General features: G+C 35.9%; 1 protein-coding gene across 1 annotated transcript; it reads right to left on the reverse strand.

Annotated features, from left to right (window-relative positions):
- Positions 1 to 10,313: 10,313 nt before the first annotated feature.
- Positions 10,314 to 18,332, reverse strand: LOC132549424 (transmembrane protein 26-like). The gene is given in 5 exon segments (XM_060213359.1): positions 10,314 to 10,462; positions 10,465 to 10,756; positions 11,663 to 11,872; positions 16,293 to 16,458; positions 18,133 to 18,332. Coding segments are annotated over 5 exon segments (1,017 nt in total).
- Positions 18,333 to 23,733: the final 5,401 nt, after the last annotated feature.

Raw genomic sequence — 23,733 nt, forward strand, 5'->3', positions numbered from 1 at the left:
ATAATTAGCAAGACTCCCATAATAAGTCAATTTCTCATAATGAGCCAGACCCCCATACTTAACCAATTTCCCGTAATGAACCAGACTTCCATAATGAGTCAATCTCCCATAATGAGCCAGACCCTCATACTTAACCAATCTCCCGTAATGAACCAGACTTCCATAATTAGCCAGACTCCCGTAATGAGTCAATCTCCTATAATGAGCCAGACTTCCATACTTAACCAATCTCCCATAATGAACCATACTTCCATTATTAGCCAATCTTCTATATACAATGTATTTTTAGAACGAAGTGATGCGGGAAGTGATGCTTGAGAAGTAATGTCTATCTCGATGTTTTAAGAGTATCATTAATGAAGCCGTTGTTAACTCAGCAAATCCACATCGTTAATGTTTGATCAATATTATGGTCACCTTGTCTCACATTTCACTTGCCATTTAAGGCACCTTGTCTCACATTTCACCTGTCATTTAAGGTCACAAACATCGTTCCAGTTCAGGTGTTTTCCAAATGGTGTTTTAGGTTATGGTTTCATTCTGTAGGGTGACGAAAAAAAGCACAGACACCGCACTGTTCAAACTTTGGTTAAACCAAAGATTCTTTTCTTCTTTTTCACGAAAACATTACTTTTTTCATACCAAAAAGAATTAAATTCGTACTTCCACTTACTGATGTATCATACAAGTTCGAGATGCTAGTGACGTCACAGTTTGCGTTTACTTGACCATAACAACATTGAAACTTGGCATTGTCGTTACGGGCCTGTGTAAATGATGGTCGTGTCCTTGCCATGCGTAGCTGCCCATAAGTCCACGATTTTGACGAGCATTTGAATGGCTTCCACGTTTATTTTCTGATTTCTCTGTTGTTGGTTTTGTCCTTGAAAGTCTATCCACCATATTGCCGATGTCACGGACTGACATCTTTTTATTTCCGGTGAATCGCGTTCGTTTGGTCTTTAACGGTACATTTTCATCAGGTCGAATGTTCTCTTGTTGTATTTGACGTTGTTGACATTTAGGAGCGTTCGTTTTGTCCTCAGAAATGATATTTTCGCGCACACTAGATCGTGGCGTTTTTGGTTTGGAAAGTCTGTTCACAAGTGTGTCTATTTCTTTTTTACTGACTCCTTCAATACCCAGATATTTTCTACTCAGGCCGGAAACTGGAAGAAGTGGTCGTGGACTTACAGTGAGTTTGGGAGCGAGGTTGACATGAGGAAGTCCAATCTCTAAGTAATTCATGGTGAACTACAAATGTATTGCCAGATGTCACGTCCGCGAATGAAGTTTTGGTAATTCCGGTACAATAATAACCGTGTATTTTATAACGTTAAAAAGGTTTTAAAACACGTACGTATCAGGCAAAAAAAGTCCTTATCTGTAAGGCAAGAACCCTTGCTGTAGAGTTTGTTCTCTGAGCCACTGACGCTGTGTGAAGTGAACACAGACTGTCCGTGTACTTTAAGTGTTTGAAACGACCTTCACATTGATCATTCTCACGATGATACATTATTCTTCCATCTGATTGGTCGATCTAAAGTTTGATACCATTACCCTCTGACGTGATCACTCAAGGATTAAAACAAAAGAACATGAATCAATAGCCATTTAAAGACCGGATGTTTAAAGCATTGTCATCTAAAACAGCTGAGAAATAATAAAGAGCAAAAATGCTACATTCATATTTGATTGCGTATCGAAGACATAAGACAGCGCGCATTCATCAACAAACAAATATTCGTCTAGAAAGATCTCAAATTTTATTCAAAAGAGTAAAATCTGTTCTCTATATTAGGAGAAGCAAATCTTTTAGTGTGCCATATACCTTTGACAGGATAGGTTTTTTGAAATCTTTCCAATATGTTTAAATCCGATACAAAGCTATTGTCTGAGAGATAAAATCGGTAATCAGGTCTTTATCTTTTAATTTATTAGCAAATAATCAAAGACATTTTTTTTTATTAATTTGTCTTATTGAAAAAAATAAGCAAAAACTCAACTACACTCAGTAGTTTTGAAAACTTATCAAGATTTTCCCATGCACCTAAAATATATTAACTAGTATTTACTCAATTATTACATTGTTGTAGTGTATTCAATTGTTTGGTGTATCTAGACTTTGTCATAGTAACACATTATGTTACATAGAGAAACTAAGCAAAGATACAATATGTTAATCTAAACAAGTTTAAAAGGGAAAGATTACTATATACACTGAACAATCAATTTATGTTCATTTCATTACTATTACATTAAGGTGTGTTAAATGATCGACGGACCCGATTTTGTCTTTATTTATTCGTTGAAGAGAACATGGTATTCGGGAAATACCTTACTATTCAAGACATTTTTTTTCTCGAACACCTGTTATGTCTAAGTACATAAAACATTGTAAAACAAAGTGTAGGTGTCGAAATGTATTCAAACGAGGTATGATAAGACACGACAAAATCATAACAGACCATCTTCTTTGCTTTGTTTGGTGAGATAAAGCTCTTGTTTAGTCATTGAGCGACGACAATTGACAATTGTTAAGCAGTTAGATGTGTAGGATACATTCATATCTAGTACGAATTCGTAGGAGAGACGCGACCATGTCACAACAAAGGTTACAACAAAGAGAGCTGAAGGTGTCAACACCTTAAAGTAGACCCTGGAGCGGTATATTCTATCTTTATACTCTGGACGATTTTTAAAAAAGCTCGAAGACAACAGACCTTGATTTTTTTCCTAGCACTTAAAACAAATCATTTGTAGGACCTGTTTGTATAGGATGATTTCATTATACAGAAATAATACCACAGTTAAAATCTTCACGAAGGTCATTTATTACGAAACAAGTCTTTGAAGTTTTTTTTTGGGCGGGGCAATCTTTTTTTTCATCTCAGTCCGTCTCTGTCTTTAATTCTTTAATTGCTACCTGAAACAATAAGAAAACACGGGAATTCCATCTGCTGTCAAAATGTATATTGGGAACAAGTTATAGTATATGAAATAAACTGCGAAATGTAAACGCCATGAGTTGAGGACGCCAGTGTGCTGCTATCAAGATATGGAAATTTCACAATATGGCGAAGGAAATCAGGACTCGTATCCTGTTGATTAGTGGAAAACTGTCCACGTCTGATTCGATATAAGTGAGCATCAAGGTATGTGCCTGATGCATGTGTTTTTGAAAGCTCTGTTTTATTTCTGAAGCACAAATAATCACAATAAGACCACGGTATTAATAAAAAGAACATTGTTATGTTGAAACTGGTATTTTCTCTATATCGCCATCTTAGAAAAACAACAAGAAGATATCAACATGTCAACACGATCATAACCCAAACTCTAATTCAACAAGCAAATTTATGGAATTTATATCCCCCGCTTTCCAAACATATTGTAAGTAAATATTTTAGAGGTTAGGAGTAAACATGTCATAATGATCTGCTGACCAAGTTTCATCTGAATCGGATTATATTTAGGGAAGTTAGAGCACGGAAATGAACCGACCAATGGAATCAAAGGATACCTCATTAGTATGCATAATTATTAACAGATGACACTGATAGTCAAACTCAGTCTTAATCCCCCCAAGATGCATCTGCTGACCAAGTTTCACTCAAATTGGATGATATTTGGGGAAGTTATAACACGGAAAGGAAAGTGGGACGGACGGACGGACGGACAAACCCAAATTATTATCCCCCGTTTCGGTGAAAGCGGCTAATAATAAAACTAGGGCAAACCATGAACGAAAGATGAACATGAAGACTTCTGAAGAAAGTACGAGGATCATATGTTACTTGTTTAAAAACCTGTTTCCACTTGTCTTTTTCATCTCTTTATTTTTCTTTTCAATATTTTGTTATCACTTTCATACCTATTTCAGAATTTAAATGAGATTTTAGTTATTGATTGCTTATATCTGGATTAAATATTATGGAAATCCTGCCATTGAGACAGAAAATGGTTCATAAGTTATTCCCGGTACTTCGGCTGCATGGAAGTGAGCAACATTTCTATTTGGCTTCCTTTGACTTCTTGAAACCCGTTCTATATTTACTTTGACATCTGTGACGATAAAATTGTGTCTAGTATCTTATTCTTTATTCATTTAAGTACCTCTTTTACCCATCATTTTCAAATATACTTTTATCATATTTGATTTTGTATGTTTTAAAATGAAACAATAAAACTGTTATTTCATACTTCGAGAACAAAACACCGGTGGTGACTAATTTCTGGTGCGGCTGGAGTTGAAATATATCCGTTATATAAAACGAAGTTGATCACTGAATCCGGTATTATGAATATGTATACGTCATCCAGTGTTTCTACCAATCCTTTCAATTAGTTATTTAGCAACGACACTATAAATTGATCCTGTTTTTTTATCATTGCTGTCAAATTTGCACAATTACAATCCGTATAGTGATAGAATGCCAAAATGACGAATCAAACAATACTAGACCCTGACGGTCACAGTGAGTCCGGTTCTCTAAGAAGTTCTAAATATATCTCAGTATCTAATGCTTCTAATCCGTCGCTTCTAATTATGAAATATTTAAATCCGTGTACTTACACAACTGACAGATACCTCCAATAATTAACCGTGTATTGTTTTCTGACAGAAACCTCAATAGACACCTGGAATGCGTGAAGTGCATCACTGTTTAACAGGTAACAGGTGTGACAAACTATACATGTTAATTAGTACTAACCCTACCTACCTAGTAAACAAAGGTAGTATACAGGAACTTGATATGATCAGCGAGATTATCTTACGATATTATTGCTAGTGTTCTCCAATGTCCTTGTTCTACAAACCGCAAAACCCATTCTTAATGATTTTGTCCTTTAGTTGAAATTGGAAACCAGATACCAAGAACCGCTATTTTAGGACTACAAATACCTACTCTCTAAAGCGCGCCTTCCCTCACCGATAGCCTCGGTATTACCATCTAATCTAAAAATAATCATAACAACTTTGAAATATAATGTCGAGAGAGCCGAAAACGGGAACAAATAAATTCCCGGTATATTGGTTCAATAAGAAGCCATTCTGATATCCATAAAGATGAGCCTGACAAACTTATCCTGCCGTCTCATTTCTGTGTTAGCATGCACACAGGAACTTCTGATAAATCTTGCAACACATTTAAAGTAATGTCAGGTTGATGAGAGTTACAATATGTAACATGCCATAAAAATGATGTGAAAACGCATAACAGATCGGGTTTGAAAACGTTGTTCCTGAAGGCAGCAGACAGAATTAAAGTTTTTATAATAAGAGTTTGTGATTTAAAAGCGTTCAGATAACAAAAGGTCACTTCGCAATATATTCTCGTTTTAACAAAAATCTGTTGAAAAAAATAGAAGACACCAGAAGGATTTTCCTATGAAGAAAATTTTCAGGTATCCGGCATGACGGAAGTGTACAGTTTAAACGTAATTAAATATCCATGAAGAGATCTACATATATGTAAAATGTCTGTTTTTCCAATAATTGTTCATTTTTTACCTAATAAATTATATATGTATGTCATTGGTAGCTTTTACCAAGTAGGTTTCTACTTTATACAAAAGACATACAAGTATAAAACATCCATGATAAAAAAGAATTACATATTTTATATCTAAATAATGAATTAAAGTGCATCATCGTCAGTGATATCAAGGCACTAAACTTTTAAAGCATACGAGGCGACTAAGGCAAATCCAAAGTGATCGAAAGACACCGGACAATTGTCCCTTGTGTCAAGTGTAAATTATATTAACATAAATGCCAAGTGTTAAGAGGCATACAGGAATCTTTTTTTAAAAGAAACATCGACATTTCAGACTCTATAATAAACGTCTATGGAACCAATAACGTAATGGTAGCACAGTGGTAAGATCGAATGTTCCTGACGGCATGTTATGTTTTTAATTCAAGGGATATCACATATTTTTCTGTTACGTGCAAAAAATTTAAAATATGAAACAATTAATTCGTTAATTATTTGAGATGTTAAATGAAATGTTAACATAAATCTATTAATTTTAACATGGTCTCCAACCACAAAAAACGTCATTGTATTGCCTTCGGATGCGAATTTTTTCCCATCATGAACAAAGATGTGGAGTTACAAAGATATCTGTTTAAGGAACTCTCCTACTCGCAATTCATTTAAGCAATTTTTCAGTAACACAGGCACAGAAATAAAACATCAAAATTATGTTACACGTTAACGTAAATTAAACATGCCATTTCAATTGGAGAAACATGAAAGACTTCCTTACAGCAAATTTAAGCTGAATGTAGATGCGGAAACCCACGTGGAGACTTTTATCACTATCTTTGTGTTGGTTTCTTATACAAGACAATTACATTTTTTTCATGATTATTGAACTTTACCCTTACATCTTATATCGTTATCCGATATTAAGTTGCAAAACTTTGTTCAAAATTATATAAACCAATGTTAACGGTTTGACTGAATGTGTGTGTGTGTGTCTCTCTCTCAAATGCAAAAGTGTCACGTAAAATTAAGCCGTCCATCGCTATATATGTGTGTATTTATATCAATAAAAAAGAGCGTTGATAATATTCTTGTAACTTGTGCCCAATCCATTTGACAATAAATTACGTTTGAACTAAAATGGATTTATCTGTGATGAACTTCAATTTGTCACACCAAACTGATTCCTTTATAGAATTAAGAATACTTCACACATAACTCATAGAAGGAGATTTGTTTGTTTTTAATAAGTTCAATATATATGAACAATATATATATGATTCCTATTTGATACAGAAGTCGGAGGACACAATGGTCCCTTGGGAGCATATACCACTGGCGTCCTTTGAAAGACAACGACATGTCAGGGTAACCAGACTATTAACAGCTGCCAGTAAGCTATGGGAACATTGTTGTTGACAAACAAGAGGAAAACATTGAATGCAGGCATCAATGCAGTATTTATTATAGTCATTAAATGCTTACAACACATTGTTATAACACTTGCAACTGAGAGAGTTACAATTTATAACTAAAGAAAAATAACAATATATTACGGTGACAGTAACTAGTGAGAAACTATGGTAAACTTATTACTATGGTAACATTAACTAGTGTTATTACGGTAATTCACTAGTTAATTACTATTGTTAACAGTTACTAATGCATTACTGTGGTTACAATAACTAGTATAATTCTTTGCAAAGAGTAACTAGTATACTACTATGGTAACAGTAACTAGTGCATCACTATGGTAACAGTAATTAATGAACTGCTATGGTAACAGTAACTAGTGCATTACTATGGTAGCAAATACTAGCGTTTTACTACGGTACCAGTTTCTATTTTATTACTACAGTAAAAGTAACTTGTAATGGTATAAATTAGAAAACAGTAACTAGTGTACTACTATGGTAACAGTAAACAGTGAATTGCTATGGTAACAGTAACTAGTGTTTTACTACGGTAATAGTGACTAGTGTGGTATTAGTAACTGGTGTATCACTATGGTAACAGAAACTAGTGTACTACTATGGTAACAGTAAACAGTGTGTTACTATAGTAACAGTAACTAATGGTATTAGTAACTAGTGTTTTATTAGTAACTGGTGTAGTGTGTACTACTATGGTAACAGTAAACAGTGTGTTACTATGGTAACAGAAACTAGTATCTTACTACTGTTACATTAACTATTGTTTTACGACAATAACAGTAACGCGGGTATTACTATAGTAACAGGAATAGGTGTATTGCTATGGTAACAAGACCTAGTATATAAAAAAAATTATGAAAACAAATGTACCGACTTTTATATTTTTGTATAAGAACAGGAACTCCCTAGGTTATTTGCAAGGCAACCTATCCGGAGGATTGAAATGATGATTATTTTTGTAAGAAGAGAAATGCAAATTATATCTATGTATGCTAGAAATGCTTAGAAAAAGGTATAAGAAAAAACAGTGTTCAACATATTACAGTTTGTCAATATGAGTACCCCGGTTGTTGGAGCGTCCAGCGCTGTAACAGGCGGTGGTTATAATAAAACAAATATAGGGAAAACACCTAATGATCAAGTTTGATCTGGGAGCTTTAAACTCCAATTATATACTTTAATACATTGATGTTGTGACATTAAAACACTATTGAAATGTCTGGCCCCTGTGTTTTAAGCTGTATATTGAACATACCACATACACAGGAGATGGTTTCATCACGATATTTCTGACATCAGTACGTATGATGCTTCATGTAACAATTAACATATGTAAATATGATATATAACAATACGGTGTGATAAGTACATTTTATCTATATATCTAATGTACAGTTTATCACAATAAAATTTATTTATCATGAACAGTTGAATACCAAACAGAACGTACCATCATAACAATATATATCTATCTGTATTCACATGACGTCATAATTATGAATATTCATATCCATGTTAAGATCAACCAAGTGTGACCTACCATGCATTGCTTAAGCACTCTCGGCCCCGGTCGGATATCAAGCTTATTATGAAGAATGATAACAAAGGGCGATAACTCTAGGAGGTCAGAAAGTACTATTCAAGTCATACCCTCAGCAATGTTTATACTTGGGGAAAACTATCATTCTTTCCTTTATGTTCAGGCGTAGAATTTTAAAGTATACGACAAAATCAACATTAATATATATAAGACTGCACACACAACGTATTTGTGAGTTTGTCAGTACACACATATATGCGCACATGAAAATTAAATATATAGGCACTATTGTCTGTTCTTTGTCTACTTTTGCACCTTCATGACATTGATGTACTTAGCTTTCTTGTTGATATTTTTTTGATTATAGCTTTGTTTTTCAATTTTTTTAATATCCCATATGATAAATAAAAACATACGAGCCGAAATTATAATGACAAAAGTTTTAGACATCGTGCGTCATCCAACAGCAGTCTCTGGTTTTCTTTGATTATAAAGGTTACCAATAAGACTTTGTATCAATTTGCGACTTTGAATTATCCGACATCACTCTCATTTTCAATCTGCAAAAAAGATTAGAAACAAGCAAGACCAAAACAGCACAAATACTTCTTAATCTAACAACGAACAGTGTTAACCTAAATGGAATGTGGAATTCAATAAAAAGAAAATGAGTTAAAAGTTTCACATCAATTTACATCACAAAAGATGTACACTAATGCTTTTGTCGCCATTGTTTGAAAGTTATCTCCCGTTTTGCAGATACCACTCTTCCGGTGCGTTATACTAAATTTGGTCTATTTCTTGAATCCAAGAAATCCTCCTTCCGTGCGCATGTGCTCACATTCAAAGTTACAAAACTTGTATCTTTTTCGGGAAGAGTCGAAGATTCAATATCAGCCATTTAATTGGGTTCATAAATCAACAACAGGTATATGAGGCCTGTATATGTCATTTCTTTCACCGGTTGATGGCCCTAATGACCTTTATGTGTTGACGGGCTGTTATGATTGTAACAATAATCTCTGACATTTTCAGCAAAACATCTAGTTCAAGTTTAGTGTAACAAAACTATTGTTATTTCTGGATTTGCGTCAGATACGTAATTTGATTCTGAAAACCTTTACCAAAGAAAAGACGAAAAATTTGTTCCTATTTCAACAAATAAACCCCTCCCCTCTGCCTCGGAGGTGTGAACAGCTCTAGGTTTATGAAAGATACTGTACATTCCGCCAAAGGATTTCCTGCACCCAAATATGGTCCAGATCCATTTATTCATAAAGAAGAGATGTTTTGATAAATTTACTCCCATTACCCGTCGTTAGATTGATTGATCCGTCTGTTTTACAACTATGCTTCCAGGGGCGATTCAGTGACATTATGTCAATGGCATTATATTATATACACCGGGATCACTGGCTTCCATGGACAGTTCAGTTAACTTAACACCATCCTTACGGAAGTCCGTAGTTTGACAATGGTTCTGTCGTGAGAAACTTATATAACTGAGGTTCGTCTTTTTTGTTGTCATGGAGACATATCCGGACGACTTGTTTAATAATGTTTATTTTAACTCGGCAGAGTTTATAGGCGTTATCTTAAACTGTAAAGGTTGAGTAAATATATAACACAATTGGTAGTGTATGGACATAATATCCGGAACAATCTGAATAATGTTACACTCTGCCGTCGACCTGCTCGAAGTGATAGTCTTTGCCCCATTGGTACTTTTCCTGACGAAGTTTGTACATTCTGGGTTTGTTGTCGTGTTGATTGTTACCTCGAGGCAGCGTCTTCATCAGATACTGTTTGTCTTCAGGATACTGGTCGCTGCAGTTCTGACGTATGTTATGGCTGACGCTGTGACTTCTTGGCATTACCTCCCGAGGACTTCCAAAATTTTCCTGCGGATACTCTCGGTGGTCTACTGCATTCGGTTTGTGGCTCTTACGTTCAATGTAAACCACAATTAGCCGATACAGCAACAGAACTATGACAAGTGAATTTTTAGAAGTGAAAAACATATTTGTATAACTGAGTACTTTATACTTAAAAATCAATAAAAGTCGAAGAATTAGGAAAGGTAGATCTTGCAGCAAAATAGATATGAGGATCCCGTAAACGTCTGCGGCGCAACATCCACTCCGCGGGCGCCGTCCACTCTCGTTTCCGGTCACGAGACCAGATTGATCTCGTCGAGCTTTAGCAGCAGTCAGTACCAACGTGAACTGGATGAGACTTAGGGACCACAAACCAAGGATGATTATGCACAACATCTTGTTGTACCGGACCTGGTGACAAAAAAGCCTTTGAGAATTCTAGGATCAAAAGGATAAAGAATACGTTATTACAAGAAGATATGTAACTACATAAACACAGCCCAAAATGTTAAGTAATTGCTAGAAACAGTAAGGAATATTTTATAAGTTCAACACCTACGATTCAAAAACTATAAATAGAAACCAAAAATTCCAAAGAAACATCACCGTATTATTTAATCACTAGTTATAGTTTGATCAGTCCAATGTTAAAACGATTTAGACCATTCATATGATTTGCAAGTCATTTTGGTATCTTTGTATTGTCTTATAAAACAACGATATTTCCTATCGATTATTAATAGATATCTTAGATAAGATTAGATACAATCATATCAGCTCACGAATTTTCAATTTGGCATTTTTTCAAGAAAATTTTGAAACTGACCAATGTAATTTTCAGACGACATCAATATCGATGCCGGATTAATATACTACTATAGAGCATAGGTCAAAGTCGTAAAATATTCAAAGTGTCAGGTTTCGTCTCGAAATGGAAGAATTCTCGTCAAGACGAAACTCTTCAGTGCGTCTTTAATCAAGATGATGTAAACCGTTTCGTTTTCCTTTCAGAAAGGAAATTACATTGCAATATTAGCTAAGTTATACTTTATATCGAATCGATACATGTTCATGCTCTCAGATTGATAGCTCCGCCAGTATTTCAGGAAAACCAGATTTGCAATATGAATTAAAAAAAATGAATGATGATATCTTCCATTCGAGCAATTTCAGCATGTCTGCAAATACCCCAGTACCATCATATCATAAAAGCTTAATAAAAACGTCGACCGGAAATGAAAGCTGGTGATTTACTGCGGGATATCTCATCGTTCGAATAATATGTGTCAATAAGCTGTTTGATAAGAACATTCTTACCTCCTCTTCTTTAAACGCTTCAAAGAATTCGACGATGTCTGCAGCCGTGCCGATATAAACCAACAACAACTGAGAAAGCTGATCATGTGTGAGTTTTCCTTTCGGGAGTATCCACCGCCCCAGGATCAGTATGAGCAAGAGGATTTGTTCTAAGGTACGGATCCATTGGTCCGGTGACAGCAAAATCGGAATCCTGATCTCGAATCGGACCTGAAAGAATGCCAGACATGACAAATTAAAACAGCGAAGCTGTCAATGTCTCCAGCCCTCGACAGCGGGATATCGTAGGATGTAGCATCAGTACTAAGTACATTTGTTTTCCATGCGTTGGACAGATCGATAGAATGTTAGTTTATGTAAAATCGGATGTCTAAACAGAAATATAGACAGTTGTTAAAGGGGAGACTTTGTATTTGTGCTGAACCGTTAATTATAGCTTCTATTGGTTTTTATGAGTTATAACGATTCACAATGCTATATAATAGACACGCTATTTGAATTTTTGACTCCAATGTCCCTACTCCATCGATTGTTCGCGGTACTTGCAAAGGAAATGTGGCACAAAGTTTTCATGCGTCTTCACATATTTTGTACTACGGTCACTGAAACATCCCTTGCTATCATCAGTGCAGAAAGGCGAAAGGAATATATAGATTTAAGAAAACCGAGGACTGTTTCATATGCTGAGAAGCGTGTTTGTTTGTTTATCTCTATCGCAGATGTTTTAGTTGCTTTTTTGATTCTCTTCTAATTTCATTTATTCATCAATTTCCCTAATGTTTGGATAGTCTGTCAACAGCGTACATGTCCGACATACTGAAGAAGTGTTTAAATATATAGTTTGTTTTGTTTTCATTAATTTATAGTAGAAAGTTATGAGTTTCGATAATTCTATAATATGACGCTTGGTACATTTTAATAATGAAATATTCTCGACTATCCCCGGAAATCCAAGCTTTAAACATTTACCGCATTATCTAGAAATGAATTCCGGTATTCCGTCTAACATCATTAATTTTGCCTACTTATCAAATCAGATCACATTTGAACGAGGCATGTATGATTAATTGGTTGTGTTATCAGAACGTGCGTTATTGTCTGATTAGAATTTGAAACGGTAACTATTTAATCATCAAGAAATTAATTATACTGTCTTAAATACGCTTGGCCACGTCTCCGTTAAACATAGTTGGCTTTATTTGCCAAGACACTAAATAATTGATATATTGATTATATATATATATATCTATCTTTATCTAGTTGATTGCTTATCGTATCGACGATCAATTGATAAGCGACTCATTCAGAATTAAGCGTCATAGTAAAGCCAGATTTGTGTTTAAATATCACGTTAAGTCTGCTAATCAAACGTCTTGTTTTAATTATCAATAAAGAATTGTATTAAATATATTTCGATCTAATCTCTGTTTGTGTCAGTGCTATGTATGAACTCATAGACAAAACGGCACTTGTATTATATACAGAGGTCACTGTATACAAACAGACTTGTCATAGAGGTCAATTAAGGACCGTCTAGTCGAGGGAGTTATAATTAGATATTGAACAAAGCAAATATTTTAATCTTTGTTGTATTTATCACCGTATCACCAACATGTGTTTTATCTACATAAAATCATCGTCACTATTAAATCTATAACGTGACTCAAGCTCGATAGTTCAGAGGTTATGACTCCGTGGTAAGGGCGAAGATAAAGGTCACAATTCCGAGGTCAGGGGCAAGGAGTTCAAAGGTCATTTCCCGTGGTTGGATAAAAATATAATTACAATTCCGTTATAATGGCGAGAAGTTGACAGTGACTCTCACTTTAATTAACTGACAACTTTTTCACAGTAAAAGACGGAACGAAAGACACGACAAATAAATACTGAAACTGGTTACTGTTATATTGGCGTAATGTCATATCAATGTAAAGTAGTGGCGGTGGATTTACCGTGTTTATAACGGGTTTATGACTCGTCCAGACACCTTGGTATAATGCTGATCGAAATGATTGCGATACCATCTAGATCTTGTTCCAAGTTTATGGGGTTATATTGAACCTCGCTATACATGCTACGTGGGCGTTCTTCTGTAGGACTACATACTGATGTAGGTTTACGACACGTGACACTATATGTACTTACTGAAAGGAAATCCGAGGCTTACTGATATATGATTTTATGTACATTCATTTACCCGTATAAGTACTGCAGTCTCATAGTTGATCATCTTTCCCAATATATGAAAAACATTGTAACAAATTTCAAAGGTTTTCTGTAATACATTAACACCAAGTAATTAATGAGTTAATCAATCAAGACCCCCCACCTCCCACCTGACAATATAGAAATATAAACGTTGTTAGGTCAAGTGTCTTGATGTTGTCGGAGCAATGCACGCAAGGAGCAATACCTGTTTTAAGACTGTTGAGAGAAAATCTGTGATAAAAAAGTCACACCTCACTGGATACCAGAATAACGTGAAATAAACGTCATATACCGGAATAACGTCATATACCGGAATAACGTCAAATACCAGAATAACGTCAAATACCGGAATAACGTCAAATACCAGAATAACGTCAAATACCGATATAACGTCATATACCAGAATAACGTCAAATACCGGAATAACGTCATATACCGGAATAACGTCAAATACAGGAATAACATCAAATACCTCAATAACGTCAAATACCAGAATAACGCCAAATACCGGAATAATGTCAAATATCAGAATAATGTCAAATACCGGAATAACGTCAAATATCAGAATAACGTCAAATACCAGAATAATGTAAAATACCGGAATAACGCCAATAATGTCAAATACCGGAATAACGTCAAATATCAGAATAACGTCAAATACCAGAATAACGTCAAATACCAGAATAACGTCAAATACCAGAATAACGTCAAATACCGGAATAACGTCAAATACCGATATAACGTCATATACCAGAATAACGTCAAATACCGGAATAACGTCATATACCGGAATAACGTCAAATACAGGAATAACATCAAATACCTCAATAACGTCAAATACCAGAATAACGCCAAATACCGGAATAACGTCAAATACCTGAATAACGCCAAATACCAGAATAATGTCAAATATCAGAATAATGTCAAATACCGGAATAACGTCAAATATCAGAATAACGTCAAATACCAGAATAATGTAAAATACCGGAATAACGCCAATAATGTCAAATACCGGAATAACGTCAAATATCAGAATAACGTCAAATATCAGAATAATGTCAAATACCGGAATAACGTCAAATACCAGAATAATGTAAAATACCGGAATAACGCCAAATACCAGAATAACGTCAAATATCAGAATAATGTCAAATACCAGAATAACGTCAAATACCAGAATAATGTCAAATACCGGAAGAACGTCAAATACCAGAATAATGTAAAATACCGGAATAACGTCATATACCGGAATAACGTCATATACCGGAATAACGCCAAATACCGGAATAACGTCAAATATCAGAATAATGTCAAATACCGGAATAACGTCAAATACCAGAATAATGTAAAATACCGGAAAAACGCCAAATACCATAATAATGTCAAATATCAGAATAATGTCAAATACCGGAATAACGTCAAATATCAGAATAATGTCAAATACCAGAATAATGTAAAATACCGGAATAACGCCAAATATCAGAATAATGTCAAATACCGGAATAACGTCAAATATCAGAATAACGTCAAATATCAGAATAATGTCAAATACCGTTATAACGTCAAATACAAGAATAATGTAAAATACCGGAATAACGCCAAATACCAGAATAACGCCAAATATCAGAATAACGTCAAATATCAGAATAATGTCAAATACCGGAATAACGTCAAATACAAGAATAATGTAAAATACCGGAATAACGCCAAATACCAGAATAACGTCAAATATCAGAATAACGTCAAATATCAGAATAATGTCAAATACCGGAAATATCAGAATAATGTCAAATACCGGAATAACGTCAAATACCAGAATAATGTAAAATACCGGAATAACGCCAAATACCAGAACAACGTCAAATATCAGAATAATGTCAAATACCAGAATAACGTCAAATATCAGAATAATGTCAAATATCGGAATAACGTCAAATACCAGAATAATGTAAAATACCGGAATGACGCCAAATACCAGAATAACGTCAAATACCGGAATAACGTCAAATACCGGAATAACGTCATATACCAGAATAATGTAAAATACCGGAATAACGTCAATACCGGAATAACGTCATATACCGGAATAACGTCAAATACCGGAATAACGTCATATACCAGAATAACGTCAAATACCGGAATAACGTCAATACCGGAATAACGTCAAATACCGGAATAACGTCAAATACCAGAATAACGTCAAATACCAGAATAACGTCAAATACCGGAATAACGTCAAATATCAGAATAAGGTCAAATACCAGAATAAGGTCAAATACCAGAATAACGTCATATACCAAATAACGTCAAAGTGTTTGATAATAATTACATGAAAAACTATCATTAAATTCTTCATTAATAAAATTTGCTGTTGAATGCTTCTGTAAAACCTGGAAAATGTAATACCAAAACTAGTACTTACACCAAGCACATTTCCAAGTTCAGCGCTAAGGTCCTCAAGAGAATCGTTTTGGGGGTGTCCACGACTGGTATTAGTGGTAGATATCCGTTTTTCCATCTCGTGCAATTCGAGAAACCAAATGGATGGGACCGTACTGACGAGATATATAAACACACTTGGACAGAACCTGTTGGAAAGAGGCAAAGAGATCTTGCCAAAATTGTATCAGAGTGAAGTTTTGACAACAGCAATTGAATATCATTTATAAGGATTCTTGCGAAGTTAATTGATCCAATAGAAACGAGACGGGTCCGCATTCTAAACAATAATTGTTATTCAAACGTACATGTATTGTAACTATAATCATTTCTAGCTAATAACTAGAAAACATTGAACAAACATTGATTGTAACGTCATATTCTCTATTTTAGATACAGGAAACATATGAACATAAGCTTGATTTTAATTTCCGATTGCCATTATTGAAACGGAAGCATTCTTGAAGTACGAAATTGGCAGTTTTGTACTAATTTTGTGGCGCAATGGACTAACTATGACGTGTAAGTAAAAGTGATTATCGATCAACCTTCACTTCACGAGTACAAGTTGCTCTGAAACATTAAAAACAACTTCTTTGACAATTTTTCATAAAATTGACATTTTGCTCACGGGATTTAGAGATTGCAGTGATACACTGGTGCCGTGTAATGTGTGTGGACATCATAGACACCCCCACCCATTGTCCGGTATACTTGATTTAAAACACCAGATCAACTTCTGAAAAACTCTTGAACAAAATTCATCCATACTGCAAGGAACATCTCCCTATATATGACGTAGGCCTTGTGTGTGATGTGTTGTTTAGCTAGGCGCCCGAGAATTGCGATGATAGTTCTGGTAAATACATTGATTCAAAAGTCTTTCAATCTGATACATTTCTACATGTATCTTCAACGTTTGATCACGTATTATTGTATCTTTTTCATCTTTCAACTAAAACAGAAGTCAAAAGATGTTCGATAGACTGGACAACGATACAGAAACGAAAGTTAATATACTTTGTGTAATGCCTAGGTATTTTCGGTACTTTTTATCGGGAACACTCTTCTGAATGGAGGGAGAAAGGGAGATTTTGAGTAAAGCTAAATGCCAGTAGTTTATTCTAACTGTCTTACCAAGATAATGCAAGGGACGATGCTTGTATGTAAGGTATGTTACTATGACATGGAAACTTAAGGGATTTATGATTATATGAATGTGACATTGAGACTTAAATATACTTACTTCATGTATATCACTATGACGATTTGGATTCATGTAAGACCGGTATTCAAACTTAATGTAGACTTAAGGATGTATGCTATCTTTCCGAGACACGGAGACTTGATACATACTACCTTATTGAGGTATCGAGACTTCTGGCTGTACGCTACCTTCCTGTGACCCGGAGATATAATATACATGTACGCTACATCGTTGTAACATGAAGACTTAAGGGTGTGTGCAACCTTACATTAATGTAGATTGCCATCTTACAATAACAAGGTTGTTTAAGGTTTGCAATTTTACAGTGACATGCTGGCTTAATGGTGATTTATACCGTTGTACCTGTATATTATGATATAAAGACTTAAGGGTGTATCCTACCTCACTATAGTATGAAGAAAGTAAGGTTGTATCAAAGCGCAACTATTACGAGGGAGGATCAATGCTACTCTTATAGGGAGACCCAATTGCGGGTCACATGTACTAGTTTCATCTTGTTTACTATAAACACAAAATTGTTAAGCAACTATTCATGATGGGGAAATGGTAACCACTACTTGTGTCGTGTGATTTTCTTAAACTTGAAAAAACTGACCATTTCCACTCTTTACCGCGATTCTTCACCAGAGTGACAGACGTCTCCATGAGCAGAAAAGCCATGGCCAGTCCCAGATACCAAAACCTGGTGTCGTGTGTGACGTAGTACAGCCGCCATATTGATACTAGGCCGTGGCACGTGAAGAGCAGACGGACAGAAATCGCGCGAACGATGGTTACCGTACTAAATGACACCATGTCAAATGTTTTTGTCTAAATCGCCATCGTCGTCATCACCTGTGAAAGAGAAGAAAACTTAATTAGTTATTAAAACAGTAAATTATAACTGATACATCGTCTACTGATCAGGCTATCATATTCTCTACTAGAGTTGTCGTTCATTAACAGTCACAATACACCTCAATCTCTATCAGAGTCGTCGTTCATTAACAGTCACAATACACCTCAATCTCTACCAGAGTTGTTGTTCCTCAACAGTCACAATACACCTCAATCTCTACCAGAGTTGTCGTTCATTAACAGTCACAATACACCTCAATCTCTATCAGAGTCGTCGTTCATTAACAGTCACAATACACCTCAATCTCTACCAGAGTTGTTGTTCCTCAACAGTCACAATACACCTCAATCTCTACCAGAGTTGTCGTTCATTAACAGTCACAATACACCTCAATCTCTACCAGAGTTGTCGTTCATTAACAGACACAATACACCTCAATCTCTACCAGAGTTGTCGTTCATTAACAGTCACAATACACCTCAATCTCTACCAGAGTTGTCGTTCATTAACAGTCACAATACACCTCAATCTCTACCAGAGTTGTCGTTCATTAACAGTCACAATACACCTCAATCTCTACCAGAGTTGTCGTTCATTAACAGTCACAATACACCTCAATCTCTACCAGAGTTGTCGTTCATTAACAGTCACAATACACCTCAATCTCTACCAGAGTTGTCGTTCATTAACAGTCACAATACACCTCAATCTCTACCAGAGTTGTCGTTCATTAACAGTCACAATACACCTCAATCTCTACCAGAGTTGTCGTTCATTAACAGTCACAATACACCTCAATCTCTACCAGAGTTGTCGTTCATTAACAGTCACAATACACCTCAATCTCTACCAGAGTTGTCGTTCATTAACAGTCACAATACACCTCAATCTCTATCAGAGTTGTCGTTCATTAACAGTCACAATACACCTCAATCTCTACCAGAGTTGTCGTTCCTTAACAGTCACAATACACCTCAATCCCTATCAGAGTCGTCGTTCCTGAACAATCACAATACACCTCAATCCCTGCCAGAGTTGTCGTTCATTAACAGTCACAATACACCTCAATCTCTATCAGAGTTGTCGTTCATTAACAGTCACAATACACCTCAATCTCTACCAGAGTTGTCGTTCATTAACAGTCACAATACACCTCAATCTCTACCAGAGTTGTCGTTCATTAACAGTCACAATACACCTCAATCTCTACCAGAGTTGTTGTTCCTCAACAGTCACAATACACCTCAATCTCTATCAGAGTTGTCGTTCATTAACAGTCACAATACACCTCAATCTCTACCAGAGTTGTTGTTCCTCAACAGTCACAATACACCTCAATCTCTACCAGAGTTGTCGTTCATTAACAGTCACAATACACCTCAATCTCTACCAGAGTTGTCGTTCATTAACAGTCACAATACACCTCAATCTCTACCAGAGTTGTCGTTCATTAACAGTCACAATACACCTCAATCTCTACCAGAGTTGTCGTTCATTAACAGTCACAATACACCTCAATCTCTACCAGAGTTGTCGTTCATTAACAGTCACAATACACCTCAATCTCTACCAGAGTTGTCGTTCATTAACAGTCACAATACACCTCAATCTCTATCAGAGTTGTCGTTCCTTAACAGTCACAATACACCTCAATCTCTACCAGAGTTGTCGTTCATTAACAGTCACAATACACCTCAATCTCTACCAGAGTTGTCGTTCATTAACAGTCACAATACACCTCAATCTCTACCAGAGTTGTCGTTCATTAACAGTCACAATACACCTCAATCCCTATCAGAGTCGTCGTTCATTAACAGTCACAATACACCTCAATCTCTACCAGAGTTGTCGTTCCTTAACAGTCACAATACACCTCAATCCCTATCAGAGTCGTCGTTCCTGAACAATCACAATACACCTCAATCCCTGCCAGAGTTGTCGTTCATTAACAGTCACAATACACCTCAATCTCTATCAGAGTTGTCGTTCATTAACAGTCACAATATACCTCAATCTCTATCAGAGTTGTCGTTCATTAACAGTCACAATACACCTCAATCTCTACCAGAGTTGTCGTTCATTAACAGTCACAATACACCTCAATCTCTACCAGAGTTGTTGTTTAACAGTCACAATACACCTCAATCTCTATCAGAGTTGTCGTTCATTAACAGTAACAATACACCTCAATCTCTACCAGAGTTGTTGTTCCTCAACAGTCACAATACACCTCAATCTCTACCAGAGTTGTCGTTCATTAACAGTCACAATACACCTCAATCTCTACCAGAGTTGTCGTTCATTAACAGTCACAATACACCTCAATCTCTACCAGAGTTGTCGTTCATTAACAGTCACAATACACCTCAATCTCTATCAGAGTTGTCGTTCATTAACAGTCACAATACACCTCAATCTCTACCAGAGTTGTCGTTCATTAACAGTCACAATACACCTCAATCTCTACCAGAGTTGTCGTTCCTTAACAGTCACAATACACCTCAATCTCTACCAGAGTTGTCGTTCCTTAACAGTCACAATACACCTCAATCTCTACCAGAGTTGTCGTTCATTAACAGTCACAATACACCTCAATCTCTACCAGAGTTGTCGTTCATTAACAGTCACAATACACCTCAATCTCTACCAGAGTTGTCGTTCATTAACAGTCACAATACACCTCAATCTCTACCAGAGTTGTCGTTCCTTAACAGTCACAATACACCTCAATCTCTACCAGAGTTGTCGTTCCTGAACAATCACAATACACCTCAATCCCTACCAGAGTTGTCGTTCATTAACAGTCACAATACACCTCAATCTCTACCAGAGTTGTCGTTCCTGAACAATCACAATACACCTCAATCCCTACCAGAGTTGTCGTTCATTAACAGTCACAATACACCTCAATCTCTACCAGAGTTGTCGTTCATTAACAGTCACAATATACCTCAATCTCTATCAGAGTTGTCGTTCATTAACAGTCACAATACACCTCAATCTCTACCAGAGTTGTCGTTCATTAACAGTCACAATACACCTCAATCTCTACCAGAGTTGTTGTTCCTCAACAGTCACAATACACCTCAATCTCTACCAGAGTTGTCGTTCATTAACAGTCACAATACACCTCAATCTCTACCAGAGTTGTTGTTCCTCAACAGTCACAATACACCTCAATCTCTACCAGAGTTGTCGTTCATTAACAGTCACAATACACCTCAATCTCTACCAGAGTTGTCGTTCATTAACAGTCACAATACACCTCAATCTCTACCAGAGTTGTCGTTCATTAACAGTCACAATACAGTGTTATTTGGGTACCGCAGTGCACTCTGGGAGAGATTGCATTTTATTGCTGTACCACACTGAGAGAGTTAAAAGAAGGGTAATAACTCTGGTAAATCAAAAAAGGCGTTGAATCGACGTTACAGTACTCGCAGAAGTAAACTTGTCATCGCTCGATAGATCGTCTATACTGATGTGAAGTATAAGGTAAAGCAATCGGAATCCGACCACCTTAGTTTACCTCTATCTATAAATATTGATAAACAAAAGCAACAGAAGGTTTTAGCTCCTACAACTGCCACCATTAGTCTCAAAGGGTTTTAATCAAATTTGTTAAGTCTTTGAAAACTTTAGACATATTTTATTGCTTTTACAACTCTAGAACTGATCTAGATAACAGACACTACATTTAATGTTTATTTATACGAGGCGGCTCGTCTGTATTCCCGCCATAATTAATGATAAAACGGGGCGTTCCTGATGCACGTGGTACAAATACTAGTATTTTACTTACCTAGAGTGAGGTAGTATATGTATACATAAGGTATATATTACTTTTCTCTCTCTTGTTTACAATTTCTGTCTCAGCTTATCTAATTGAAATTATCTAATTCAGCTTTCCCCGTTACCACGTGTTTGCAAATTTGTATCAGTCTTAAGTAAACGTCTCAGATTGTTTCCACCTCATCCAGACTGCAATGCAGCCTTCAACATAGCGTGGTATATCTCCTATACAAAGATGGCGGCGCCCACAAAGAGAAGCAACAGAGCACCAAATAGTTGTCAAAGAGAGACTCTTCCTATCTCCAGCTAGTAATCTTTTTCATATGTACCCAACTGGATGCAAGTTTAAAAAAACCAAACAGTTGTCTGTACAAATCAACATAACCACTGAAGTATCTAACAGGTTCATAAGAGATAATTTCTTTATTATAAAATTAAATTACCTTACCCGATGTTGTGATTTAAATTAGACGCGCAGAAATATAAAAAAACAAAGCGGATGTTCACGTGTAGATAACAGCTGATTCACAAATATTTCCACAGTAAAACTCTTACGTAATAATTAGATATATACGAATATGTTAGAGATGAAAAAGATTCTGTCGTAAAATAATGAGGCTCAATGACAAGGGTCGCCTACGGGGTTGAAATCAATGGTTCGAGATATTCAGTGTACATAGGGAATAACATCGCTAATTTCTGCGTCATTAGGAATTACTGGTGGCTTATGAACAAGACTATCTCATCACGAAACGTGTTTCATTTACTTCTTTGTTGACATCAAAGTTTGCAGTTTACAAAGCAGAGTAACCGTTTAATCTGAAGCCTCTGGAGAAATTCTCTATGTTTTCTCTCTTATAGAGACGCATCGATATTTCCCTTCTACAGTAGTTCTAAAAAATCATGCTTCGTCTGAGTAAATGTACAGTCGAAACAATTGTTGATAGTCGAAACGTTTTGTTTCAAGTTTGGAGTCTTCATAATGGTCATGCTTGTAGTAGCAAGTTATGTTCGGTGATCTGGACAACTTAACCACGTGAATATTTGCTGAATCCGTCCCGGTTGTAAGAATCAGAACGATACCCTAACTTCTATACAATAAAGCACAGGAAACGTTAAAAATGTGTGTATAAAGGTCAACACAAACATCATCAGGTCCGCGAATCCTAACGTGTGTAGAAAGATCAACACGATAAGGTAATTGAACCTTAGCATGGATACACCATAAAGTCAATGAACCTTAACACGGACACGCCATAAGGTAAATGAACCTTAGCATGGACACACCATGAGGTCAATGAACCTTAGCATGGACACACCATAAGGTCAATGAACCTTAGCATGGACACACCATATGGTCAATGAACCTATGCATGGACACACTTTAAGGTTAATGAACCTTAGCATGAACACACCATAAGGTCTATGAAGCTTAGCATGGACACACCATGAGGTCAATGAACCTTAACATGGACACACCATAAGGTTAATGAACCGTAGCATGGACAAACCATAAGGTCAATGAACCTTAGCATGGACACACCATAAGGTCAATGAACCTTAGCA

The sequence above is a fragment of the Ylistrum balloti genome, unplaced genomic scaffold, assembly GCF_031769215.1.
Source record: "Ylistrum balloti isolate Yb309-2 unplaced genomic scaffold, AGI_CSIRO_Ybal_v1 Utg370056, whole genome shotgun sequence".
In the NCBI taxonomy this organism is placed as follows: Eukaryota; Metazoa; Mollusca; class Bivalvia; order Pectinida; family Pectinidae; genus Ylistrum; species Ylistrum balloti.